Raw genomic sequence first — 13,595 nt, 5'->3', positions numbered from 1 at the left:
TCTTTTAGGGATAAGAAAAGTTAGACAACTTCAAAATAAGAGAACAGTCCCCAAAAGACCACTCATTTCTGACATCAGTTGCAATTTCAGGAGTCCCTGAAGACCACTCTCAGGTTTGATAATTTGCTAAAAGGACTCACAAAACTCAGCTTATCACATCTAAAGGATCTAGATTATAATCATCCCAGGGATGTCATATGTAAGGCAGAATCCAGGAGGGTACCAAGGGTGAAGCTTCCAGATATGCTGTGTTGTGGAGCCAGAACAGCATTACTTTCCTGGAATTGTGTAAAAATACGCAGGAACTAGTGCCAACTGGGGAAGCTCACGGGAGCCTTGATGTCCAGTCTTTCTGGAGGCTTCGTTGTGTAATTCAGGTTGACTGCTCACATGGCTTACCTCCATCTCTGCCCCTTAGGAGGTCAAGCTGGGTGATGCAAAGCCCCCGGCCTACTTCATATTGTTCATGTGCCTCAGAGACCCCATTCTAAATCATACTGTTGCCATCTAGTTGCCCAGAGGTCTTAGACAAACAAAAATGCACTCCTATTAAGAATGGCATTCCAAGGACTTAGAGGTCACCTCCCAGAAGCTGGGACCTTTTTGGGTGACAAGGTTAAATTCTTTACTACACAGGGACTGATAACTCGATTCCCGACTCTACCGTTATTTCACTTTGTGACTTTGACAAGTTACTTTTCTCTCGGTTCAGAGTTTCCTCGTGTATTAACGAAGGAAATTAACTTTGTGTTCCTTTTCCAACTCATAAATTTACAAATCTGAATCTGCAAAGATAGGTAGGTATGGATAAAACCTCCCAGGGCCAATGCGTACAGCCACATAGGTGTGTGTTCATCACACAGTTCTGCTATGAATGGGACCCCCTGCAGCTGTGCTCCAGACATGTACACATACACATACATAAACATGTACATTTGGGGGATTTTAAGGTGTGGCATCTATTTTTTGAATTTGTATTATAATGCAGCCATTTTTGTAATATCATGAGGACCTCCTGAAGGCAGGAAGGAGAATAGAAATATTTCTAGCTGAGCATTAATCCTCTGCTCCAGGGTACTGCTAGAAAATGCTGTGATATATTTAATTTTATTTGAATTATAAAATTATTCAATTTCTGACCATCAAGTCCCTTTTTTCTGATAACAGACACACTAGACAGTAATTTGCTGTGGAATGAATCTCACCCACGCACATGGTTGCCCAATTAATCTAAAAGAAATAACACTAAAGCTGACATCACAAGTCACTGGGCAAATTTTCCAAAAAACAGAACATATTAAAGTAGGAGAAAAAAGAATAAGTAATGGACAGGGGTCTGTTCTTATTTGGCCAAGATGATAAAGGCAGTTCTGGAATTGCTGGGCTCTTTCTTTCTACTAGCCATTAGGCAAGTGGCCAATATCCTGTTATCCCAATTACAGACAAAGACCAACAAGATGCAAGTTCATATTTTAATAAACAGTCTTTATATCTAGAATAACAATATATTTGCTTTGTTGCCTCTTTCATTGGCTCTAATCCTAAAATAGGATAATATTAATTTCCACCTCATAAGATGTTTTGATGATTACATTAAACAGTGCCCTGCATATAGTTAGTGCCCAATCAATATTCATTGCTCTCATTTATATTTTAATTCAAATAATGAGTTGTGATTCAAGTTACATGCTTATTTTACTACTGCTAAGAACCAGAGGTATTTGCATTTAATCTTTGATGATAAATAATACTATTGCATCTATCTCAATCATCTTATCTTTTCCCACTTATTTGTTCTATATTTGTTCATTTTCTCCTGCTTTTCCCCCATTCATCTTTGTTCTATATTTGTTCTATAGTTGTTCATTTCTCTTCTCCTGCTTTCCCCCCATTCATCTTTCCTTACTATTATTTTATTTCACTTCATTTTATTACATTCATGTTAGTTTACCATTTTCTAACTGAGCTTGCTTAATTGCTGAGTAGAACCTCAGTTTTCTTATAGAATAAAAATGGGAGGGCTGGGTGAAGTGGCTCACACCTGTAAGCCCAGCTGCATGGGGGGCTAAGGTGGTAGGATTGCTTGAGCCTGGGAGGCAGAGGTTGCAGTGAGACGAGATCTCCTCACTGCACTGCAGCCTGGGTGACAGAGTGAGACACTGTCTCAAAATATATATATATATAGGAGGAGATTGGACTAAACCAGTCTGCAGTTCTCTCCCAGGGTGGGAATTTAGTGGACAAATGAGCCTGCATGACATGATAATATGGACATGATAGGAGCAGAGTAACTGAAAACATTTGGGGATGAGAGGAGACATCCAATCTTTGGTTCCTGATGTGATGGGTGTTTTCTAATAAATTTATCATCTCATACCAGAGTGTGGAGAAGCACTAAATGTTAGTTTAGGAGCATTAAAGTGAAAGGCTCAGGGGAAAGGCTTACAGGAAAAGGACAAAGTGGCTGTCAAGTAAACATACTTTTTAGGCATTTGATATGTTTTGGCTTTTTTGTTTGTTTGTTTGTTTAGATACTGTGAGGAAAAAATAAACAATACCATTCTTACATTAATGTAGCTTACATTTTAGTTCTATGAAAACTTTTCACTTCCAGGGTTACTTTAAATAAATGGCTGCAGAAAATGGTCCTTTTACGGGCAGTTAACAGATTATTAATTGAATGCCTGGATTGTTTCGTATCTTGATTAAAATTAGTAGTGTTTTGCTAAGTAAAGTGTACCACAAAAGAAATGAAAGTAAACGCCAGTAAATGACTGCTGTTTACTAATACCTTTAGTTTTGAGTTTTAAATATTTAATTTGTCTTCAGTAGAAGTTGTTTTAATAAATCCATATTCCAATAGTTATTTCAATTAGCATAGTCTACTACAGTAGATGTCATTGCACAAGTAACTAAATGCTTGTTTCTATTTGATTTTTTTTGTTTTGCAGCTTCTTTCCACTTTTGACTTAATAAAGTATGACTTTCAGAAAGATGAACCCATGAGAAATGAACAGGGTTGGTGTATTCATGTGAAAAAAGGTAAGACTTCTATTTGAAGACATCCTCTCAAGCAAAGTTTCTGATCTACCATATACAGATATCCCTTGGTATCCTTGGGGGATTGGTTCTAGGACCCTGGGTAGATACCAAAATTCATGGATGCTTGTTCCTTATATAAAATGATACAGTATTTGCCTATGAGGTATGCACATCCTCCTGTATACTTTAAACAGGTGGCTTATAATACCCAATACAATGTAAACGCTATATAACAGGGTCATATGGTATTTTTTATTTGTATTATTTTTATTGTTGTATTATTTTATCTTTTTTCCCCAAATATTTTATATCCAAGGTTGGTTGAATTCGCAGATGTGGAATCACAGATATGGAGGGCCCGCTGTGATTATTAGTGAATTTCAAAAGGAGAGGATGACGAGGTCCACTGTGTAATTTAACTTTGGAATTTTAATGCAGGTGGAACAATTTTACTTAGATGTTAAGAGCCCCAGAGGGATCAGTCAGCTGGTAAATTATTGAAATAAAAAAGTGGTAACTATTTGGCTCATACTATTCTTAATCTACCACTTGTAGTATGAACAATGGCAAATGTCTAATATCCTACATTGCCAAACAATAATATAGAAATTAGTGAATTATTTTATCATTCTAGATATAGTGTAAAGTCAGGCCAACTTGGATTTAAACATGGTCTCTGACACTTAGAAATGGTGCAACTTTGGACAGATTACTTAACCCATCTAAGTCTTATTTTCTTTTGTGTAAAGTAGAAGTGACAATATTTATTCATTGAGGACAATTAAATGGGATGCATGTATATTCCTGGGGGACCTGGTATGTGGCCTGTTACTTTCCTCTCCTCAACTTCTCCCTCTCACTCCCCTCCATTCTCTACCAAGGTAGACTTTCTTACAATTTTAGGTTAGAAATTTTCATGAGAGCAAGTACCTCAATTAACTTGCTGCTGCATATAATAAAATTAGAAAATAAAATGTAGAGATGTGCACTTAGAATTGTTTAGAGAGCCAGTATGAATAAATCAGGGCAAAATTAATTTTTATTGCCTTAAAATATGTTGAAACTACATTTCAGAAGTGACTTCCTAAATCTTTACTTCAAATGTGAAGATAAGGTGGCAAACCTGTTTTTATTTTCTAGTAGCTGAAAGACTAAAAAAAAAAAAAAAAAAAAAAAATGCAAACTTTGTCTATTAAAAAACAAATCTCCCGAATCTCTGAATTTCAAGCCTACTGGCTTTTATCAAATGTTTCTCCAATTCTATTCTATAGACACTGGCCATGGAATTTCTGAGGAAAGTGCAAAGAACTTAAGCACTCTTTTCTACTGGTCTATTTCTTGCAATTACAATAATATCTAATATTAAAACTTGAATCCCAGAACTGTGCTTATACACCCTCAGGTTTTCTTAAAAAGCTGGTTGACCCCAAATATCTGTTTTTCTATTTTGGATTCTCATTATGAGCTACTCAGTATTTTTTCCATTAAGGCGTTGTGTCTTCACAATGTATATTATGCCCAACAAGAAAGATGTAAATACACTATGACCTATTTAAACATTTGCAACAATTAGTTTGTCAGAAAAGAAACTGTCACCTGTATCCTGAAAAAGAATAAAAGAAACCAAAGAACATATATTTTAAGGGAGATGTAAGAGTCTTGAAAAATTCTGAAATATAGGGAATGTAGACTGACAGAATATATCACAGAGGTGAGGCTTTGGAGTCAGATGTTCCTGCATGGAGATATATATATATATATATACACTCCGATTCCTGCATTTGACAGCTGTATGACATTGGGCAAATTCCTTTTTTTATGCCTCAGTTTTTTCACCTTAAAATGAAGATATTATCAGGGCCTTTCTTGTAGGTTTGTGATGAGAATTAAATGGATTACATGTGTAAAACACTCAGAATAGTGACCATTACCCAAAAAGTGCTCAATAGGTATAATAGTGGTGATGATAATGATGGTGATGATGATGATATGATGGTGTTGGGAATGATGATGATGACGATGATGATGATGCTATCAGACTCTGCTGGAGCAGAGAAGATTTGCTTTGGCCAGTGACCTATGTGCCCTTGAAAGCCACAATGACCAGGAGTGGGAGAAATGGGAGTCGAGTAAAGACTGTTGACTGGGTGTGGCAGCTCATGCCAGTAATCCCAATACTTTTGGAGGCTGAGGTGGGAGAATTGCTTAAGCCCAAGAGTTCTAGAGCAGCTGGGCAACCTGGTGAGACCTTGTGTTTCAAAACAAATCTCAAAATTAGTTGGGCCTGGTGGCATGCACCTGTAGCCCCGCTACTTGGGAAGTTGAGGTGGGAGGATCGGCTGAGTCTGGTAAGACAAGACTGTGGTGGGCCATGATCACGCCACTGCACTCCAGCTTGGGTCACAGAGTGAGACTTACTTTTTAAAGAGCTTTAAAAGACAGAAATCACTCTGTATTATAGTTTGCTGGACTCCAACTTCATCTAGTCACATGAACACTGCATTTCTTTATAGCAGGCATAGCAAGTGGACAATAGCCTTGAAGACTTCCAGAGCAGTGATTGCTGCTGTCCTTTTTTCTTTTGCCTTCTCTTCAAAGTAGTTTTTACCTTACAGATTGCTGAGAAAAATCTTAATTAATTTGAATAAGTTTGATTGGAAAATTATTTCAGATAATGTGTCTAAACATAACTGAAACTAGTAGGTATCATGGAATAGGAAATCTTTTCAATGGCTCATCTCTTTCCCATCAAAGATTTCCAGAATAGCATACCAGAGGAATAAACCATTTTGTTATAATAAATAAAATACATTTGTGTATTGGATGAGAGATAGTATTATACAGAAACCTTGCCACACAAAGTCATAAAAAGTTAAATTTGAGTTCTAGTTCCATTTATCTCTCTGAGCATAGCAGCTGTTGTACCTCTTTGGGTCCTAGTTCCTTGCTGGTAAAATAGGGATTATATCAAAGGATTTCCATGCAGAATAAGCAAGGTGACATTTGCAAAGGGCTCATGGTAAATGCCCAATAAAGAAAATGCTATCATTATGTTATTAACACTATTACTACTGTTGTTATTTATATAACAAATGTCAATATTATCTGTGGTAACATCTACATAATCCAAAACAAAAGTAGCCATTGGTCTATCCACTTGGGAAATATAAGAAATCTAATGAGCCTTTTCTTTCCATTCAATTCCTTTTTATTAGTTTTTCCAAAGTAATTTGTATTTTTGGTAATCTATGAAAGGATGTGCTAGATATAGGCACCAAGGGTAAATGGTGTCAAATACAGAAATAGGTTCAGAGGAAGCTGAGATAAGCAGCATTGGTTGTGCTGGCCAGATATAATATAGATACATGCATGATGTGTGTAACAATACTTTTAATCGAAAGGCTGCAAAAATGTCGTTCTTTCTTGCAGGAGAACCTGGACTTCTGATATCTCGAGTGCATGCAAAAAATCCCTTCTTTGGCTATGCTGGGCCTTACAAGCACACAAAAGACAAATTGCTTTGTGATGTTTTTAAGAAGGGCGATGTTTACCTTAACACTGGAGACTTGATAGTCCAGGATCAGGACAATTTCCTTTATTTTTGGGACCGTACCGGAGACACTTTCAGGTATGAAATATCATGGGATGAACAGCTTGTTCTGTAATTGTGAACCATGCTTCTATAGAAACATCAGAGACCACATATGCTTTAGCTTTAGCTTTCAGGGCAGACAGAGCCCTTTTATCTCCATGTCTTCTCATTAAAAAATTTATTGGCCATCTGTTTCTAGACTGAACCACAAGTTAAATTTTGTTGTAAAATTTTATAATTATTTTATTGAATCAGTTTAGAACAAATCAGTGAGCTTCTTTTTAAGGAAATAAAGCTGGCAGACAGATGTAAAATATAAATGGTAGGGTTAAAACAAAAAGTCAGTTTGATCAACTGTAGTCTAATTCTTGGCCTAATGATAAAAATTTTGAAACAGCAAAAATCCCCTTTCGCACTTTTCCTTTTTTAATTCCCCAAGCTTATTTTAGGTCTATGAAATTATTTTGCTTTACTATTCCAATGACTTGAATGAATGCTTGAATGAGTAACTTCCTACATCCTTGCCTTCTTGTACCATGTTATAAGCTCACTTTATATAAAGTTATTTCAATTAAAACAAAATATTCATTCAAAAGCATTAAAGGAGCCAAAGGGGTTAACACCTAGAAACTGAAGTGGGTCAGTGTATTAAAAGGCAGCTAGAGCTTTACTTTCAATTCTTATCACCAGAGAAAAGGAATGTTTTGTACTTTATTGTTATTTTAAAAAATAATATTTTTGTAATGATAATCCTTATAATTATTTTTTTATGTATATTATAAAACATAGAAAGTAATTTATACAATGAGATATAAAGTAATTTTAACTAAAAGACCAATGCTGATTTTGTTGAATTACCAACAAAGTGCTTTCTTAGAAATGCCTTTCAGCTTGAAAACTACAGTTATGTTGGTCAGTAGGTGCTTGCACAGAGCCAAATACAAGACACTAAAACTAAAACTGGGTACCTAGTTTTTCAAATACAGGTGCACTAACTGGAATTTGATTTTTTTCATTTAGATGGAAAGGAGAAAATGTCTCAACCACTGAGGTTGTTGATGTTATTGGAATGTTGGATTTCATACAGGAAACAAACGTCTATGGTGTGGCTATATCAGGTATAAATATATTTCAGATTTGGGAAAGATTCTTAGAATAGAATTTCCACTATTCTGTAGTTTTGCAATAGTCTTGCGAATTCAACATTTTAATTTTTGTGTATTAAGATAAAGATTTTATTACTGCCTTGGCAAGTAATGCCCTTGACCAAGCTAACAAAGTTCATGGTCACTTCACGGGAAAGGTACCAATTGAATTTTAATACCTGTGTGTATTTTTAAGCAAAGCTTGAAAACTCTGATCAATGACTCACTGCTTGGAATTAGTTACAGCTTTTTATTAGTGTATTATTTTTCTTTTTATGACTAGTGTTTGTACATACCACTAAACAAGAACATGTTCTACTTTAAATGTTTAAAAATACTGACTTTTAGTTAAGATGGCTCTTTATAAAAATTACTTTTAAATTTGGACTCATTATCCTTATAGTTATGCATATGAGGATTGTCTGATGATGTTGAAAATGTCACAGAAAAGTGACCAATTTGAAGTCATAAGACAGCCATTCTCCATTTTTCAGCAAATGCTTTTAGGTGCAGGGGAGATCAGGGATGTGAGTGTTTGGATGGGAGAGCAGAAGAAGGGAATGATTACTTAATAAATAGCCACTGAATGTTGGAGAAAGATTCCAGGACATTCTGACCGCTGTAAAGATCCACAGGTGGCATGATAATCATTAAATGATTTGTGGAATTAATTATGGAAATACGAGTTTCTAGTTTCTTAAAAATATGCCCTTCAGCTGGTGCAGGGGCTCACGCCTGTAATCCCAGCACTTTGGGAGGCCAAGGCAGGCGAATCACGAGGTCAAGTGATCGAGACCATCCTGGCTAACACGATGAAACCCCGTCTCTACTAAAAATGCAAAAAGTTAGCCGGGCATGGTCGCGGGCGCCTGTAGTCCCAGCTACTTGGAAGGCTGAGGCAGGAGAATGACATGAACCCGGGACGCAGAGCTTGCAGTGAGCCAAGATCGCGCCACTGCACTCCAGCCTGGGAGACAGAGCGAAACTTCGTCTCAAAATAAATAAATAAATAAATAAATAAATAAATAAATAAATAAATAAAATATGCCCTTCATATTTCACATTAAAGCTTAGGATATATATTTCTGCTGGAATATAGTTGCCTTTTAATAAATGTTTTCTTTCTTAATATCTGTTTTAGTGGTGGTAGGATGCAAATTCATTGTAATTTATAGTGTTGCCCATTCCATGTATTTCATTTCTGTAGTATAGGCAATTACAGATAGACTCTGGTCTTCCCTGTCCTTAAATGTTTCTAGGGGGTAAATCATATGTTCAGGGAAGAAGACAGACTTGTTTATGCTACTGTTGTCTTATTATTACTGAAATAGATTTAATGTCTCCATGTGTGCCAATTAGCATGTACAGAATTATCTTTTAAAGTTTATTTGGTACTTACAAATGGCTCTATTTCAAACTTTTTTTTCAGGTTATGAAGGAAGAGCAGGAATGGCTTCTATTATTTTAAAACCAAATAAATCTTTAGATTTGGAAAAAGTTTATGAACAAGTTGTAACATCTTTACCAGCTTATGCATGTCCACGATTTTTAAGAATTCAGGTAATTTTAGTGGCGCAGTTTACTGTTAAATATAAGACTAGGAAACAAGGAGGTAGTTTACTTGCAAAATAATATTGTATCCTTTAGATAACATGTGAGTTATGTGAGAGGCGTGGCATGTGGAGTTGATGCAGATCGATGCCATGTTTGAAGCCTAATTATAAAGGGGGCATGGTGAAATGCTAGGGCATACCTGTCTTTGTCCTAATTATAGAATTTCTCTCTTCCTCTTCAGTCAGGACCTCAGAGCAAAATGATGGTCCCAGTGACAGTAGCAATCCAAAACCACATCTTACTTACATCTTGTGAAAACATTTGGTGCTATGTGCCTAGAATTAGGTTCCTTTAAGGAGACATCAAAGAGATGGCAAGATGTGTGCAGAACATAAAGGCATCTGGGTTTAGGCAATCCTGCTTTTAATTTTTATTGCTGTTCTGTCCATATTCCTCATCACCTGGACCTTTCCCGTGTGAGAAATTCTGAGTTTATTTATTTTGGGATGAGGACTTAATCTCTTGTTAGGTTACTGGTATAAGTACAGTAAAAAGAAAACAAATTTCCTTAACTACTGAGTAACTTATTTATTCAACCATTCATTTATTTAATATTTTGCATCAAATATAATTTCCCCAAATTAGTACTCATCATCTCTTAACATCCAACCACACAGATATATATTTTTTTCTGAATACATTTGTTATTTCACTATTAGACCCCTAGTGGAGCAGTAGCCTGTATCATAGTCAGGTTTATAGTATTTGACAAGCAATCACTGCAGCCAAGTCACTGCTTATTCAATGGGACACATCCTCTGAACTATCATAAACATATTTCGTTTGCCTTTTTAGTTTTGAGTTTTTACATTGTCTCAGATTATTTTAACAACCCTCTGAAACACTAAAGGTAAGTAACTATGAAGCAGAAGTAATATATTTTCAATGAAATTTTTTGAGATAGTTGTAGATTCACATGCAGTTGTAAGAAATAAGAGAGAACTTGTATATCCTTCACCTGGTTTCCCCCAAGGATAACATTTTGCAGATCTGTTACAATCAGGATGTCAACATAATCCACCCATCTTATTAAAAATTCTCCTGCTTTACTTACACTCATTTGTGGGTGTATATTTTCTATACAGTTTTATCACCCATGCAACTTCATGCATTCATGACCACAGTAAAGATATGAACAATTTCAAAATCACAAGTTTCCCTCATGTTGTCCTTTTACAACCATACTAATCTCCCTCTTGTCCCTCCTCATCCTCAGCCCACCCCATAAGTAATATATTTTGATGGAGTAGAAAGTTGATAGGACAAATAATATTTTAAGAATTTTTTTCCAGGGCAACATAAAATTCACTTTAATTAAATGGAAAAAATATTTTAGCACAAGGCTACTTTAGAAGATTAGATCAGCCTTGCACAAATTTAGAAAGCATTTTAGGATCTTTAAACACCTAAAAAGAACATGGACTATGACTGTTATGTTTATTCAAGTATTTGCTATAGTTAGAAATAAAGCCTGACAGCAGTCAAATATTTGTTTAATAAATGAATGTTAGTAATAAATGATCTCATAAAAGGAATGCAAAAGTAAAAGTTACTTCTGATAAAATGAGTCAAACAAGTATTGTATTACAAATCTATTTAGCACAAATTAAAAATAGAACTCTTTTTGCCAATAAGTCACAAAAACGTGAAATGTTATAATATTCAGTGTGACTGGGATAAAACGAACTTGGTCCTTTCTTTCTACTCATGGAAACACAAATTGTTATAACCTCTCTAGAAAACAATTTGGTAATATATGATCACACTCTTAACAGTTTGCATGTATTTTGACTTAGTCAAAATACATCTTAGGAAGTAAAGATGTATAAATGTTATATAGGCATACATTTCTCAAAGGACTATAGTAGTAAAAATTTTGATATTCTCTAAAAGTTCATGAATAAGGGCAAAGTTAATTGAAATATGACAATTAAATGAGACCTTATAAAACAATTTTCTAAGTTCTATTTTGAAGAAAATTACAGGACCCAGGAAAATATACTTTGTGTCGTATTAAGCTTAAAAATGGCAGAACATTAAATCGTATAAATACTGTGAGCCGCTGATTTTTCAAGAGAAGAGTGAAAGGATATATGTGCTTGTATAGCCATATCTAGCTGTGATGACACTGTTGGATCAGGGGAGATGGAGGAGGGAAGGGAGATCAGGGAAGGGGGTTCAAAGTGAAGTTGACTCAAATAGTCCAAAAGGATAAATAAAAATGGCCAAGCTACTCATAGAATGTTGTATGGGTCTCTACATGTCATCTCACTTAAACAGACCGTTTATCCATACCTGAGATTCCCACAAAGAGATACACTCTTATCTCCTTTAAATATCTTGAAACAGAGATTCTTAAACTTTCTAGACTCATGGCATCTTTAATGTCTCATAGCACTCTTGGGTCAAAGCAAATACCTAAACATGTGTTTATTCACTAGTTAAGGAAAAACATTAAGTATTTAGGTCTAACAAATGAGTAGCCACCTGAAAAATAATCCATATAAATAAATAAATGCTTTCATTTCATTTTCAAATAACTGCAGTCACTTATTAAGGAGATGTAAGCTGGGCACTGCACAGTTCTTCAGACCTTGGAATTAGATTGGATTAGACAGGGAGAGTCTGATTTCATGTTCCACGATGATTTTTGGCTGTACTTGCTTTTTATCCCAGCAACTACCAAAAACCCAAATTTGCAAAGATAATGACATCATTGGATGTATTACAAATTACTACTGAAACTGTGAACCTGAGCTAGTAGTTTGTGAGTGGTGACTAACAGATGTCACTGAGTTTCTCTTGAAAACAAGATATCCTGTGAGGACCTTGGAAATTCACTGAGATACCTCAAGTTTTACAGCATTCAAGTAATCCCTCTGGGTAAATTTAAGCCATGTTTTAGAACATTCTGTACCCCGTCTAGCTCTTACAGTATTCTGCTTTTTATAATAGATTTGTGTGTACTTGTAGTAGAAATTGCTGTCTTTTGTGGCTTTTATCTCCTCAGCATCTTATAGCATTCTCTATACAGAATATTATATTGGCATTGAATTGAAGAGATAACCTATGTGTTTTAGACATAACTATAATCAGTTTAATGATTATGTTCATAATTCTTATATGTTGAATGAGTTTATATTTGAGTGAAGTTTACAGGTAAATCAAATATTTTAATATTCTAGAACACATTTTTTATTTCTAGTGTTAAATTATTAGTAGAAAATACAGAGATCACTAGATATGGAATGTTATAATTTAATATTATGGTCTATAGTATTAACGCTATATTAATATATTATAATTATTAAATGATTCTACTCATCCTGGTAATTGCTTTACAGGAAAAAATGGAAGCAACAGGAACATTCAAATTATTGAAGTATCGGTTGGTGGAAGAAGGATTTAATCCACTGAAAATTTCTGAACCACTTTACTTCATGGATAACTTGAAAAAGTCTTATGTTCCACTGACCAGGGAACTTTATGATCAAATAATGTTAGGGGAGATAAAACTTTAAGATTTTTATATCTAGAACTTTCATATGCTTTCTTAGGAAGAGTGAGAGGAGACTGTATGATTCTTTACTATGAAATGGGTAGAAGGAGCTAACATTATTTAGGCATGTGCTATGTTTCCTTAATATGAGAGAGAATTGTTTTAGTTGCATAATGATTTTTTCTTTTAATTGATATAAACTTTAGTTGATTATTCGTTTTGCCTATTTGGAGATTCAGTGCATAACTAAATATTTGCCGTAATATTAAAGGGTTTAAATAATAAATGGTGGCTAGCGGTTTGGACAATCACTAAAAATGTACTTTCTAATATGTAAAGTTACTAATTTTGAATAAAAGATTAAATTTTTCTGAAATATTTTAATTTTATGTGTCCCATCCTATAACCCAATAACATAATTTAGATTAAAAATGTGTTTTCAGTATAGTTTGAAGTCAGGTAGCATGATACCTCCAGCTTTGTTCTTTTTGCTTAGGGTTGTCTTGGCTATGTGGGCTCTTTTTTGGTTCCATATGAAGCTTAAAGTACATTTTTCCAATTCTGTGAAGAAAGTCAATGGTAGCTTGATGGGGATGGCATTGAATCTATAAATTACTTTGGGCATGATGGCCATTTTCACGATATCGAGTCTTCCTATCCATGAGCATGTCATGTTTTTCTATTTATTTGGTGTCCTCTCTTA

The 13,595-nt window shown here is 34.9% G+C and overlaps 1 protein-coding gene across 1 annotated transcript in view; it reads left to right on the top strand.

Moving 5' to 3' along the window:
• Positions 1-13,268, top strand: part of SLC27A6 (solute carrier family 27 member 6) — a 65,541-nt gene extending 52,273 nt beyond the window's left edge. The window contains exons 6-10 of the mRNA XM_008014310.3: positions 2,952-3,042; positions 6,472-6,670; positions 7,655-7,752; positions 9,209-9,339; positions 12,738-13,268. Of these exons, the coding sequence (XP_008012501.3) occupies positions 2,952-3,042; positions 6,472-6,670; positions 7,655-7,752; positions 9,209-9,339; positions 12,738-12,914 (696 nt within the window). The 3' untranslated portion in view covers positions 12,915-13,268. The remainder of the gene's footprint in view (positions 1-2,951; positions 3,043-6,471; positions 6,671-7,654; positions 7,753-9,208; positions 9,340-12,737) is intronic.
• Positions 13,269-13,595: the final 327 nt, after the last annotated feature.

The sequence above is a fragment of the Chlorocebus sabaeus genome, chromosome 23 (genome assembly GCF_047675955.1).
Source record: "Chlorocebus sabaeus isolate Y175 chromosome 23, mChlSab1.0.hap1, whole genome shotgun sequence".
Taxonomy (NCBI): Eukaryota; Metazoa; Chordata; class Mammalia; order Primates; family Cercopithecidae; genus Chlorocebus; species Chlorocebus sabaeus.
Note: the sequence above shows the minus strand (reverse complement) of the source record. Positions and strands in the feature narration are given on the sequence as shown.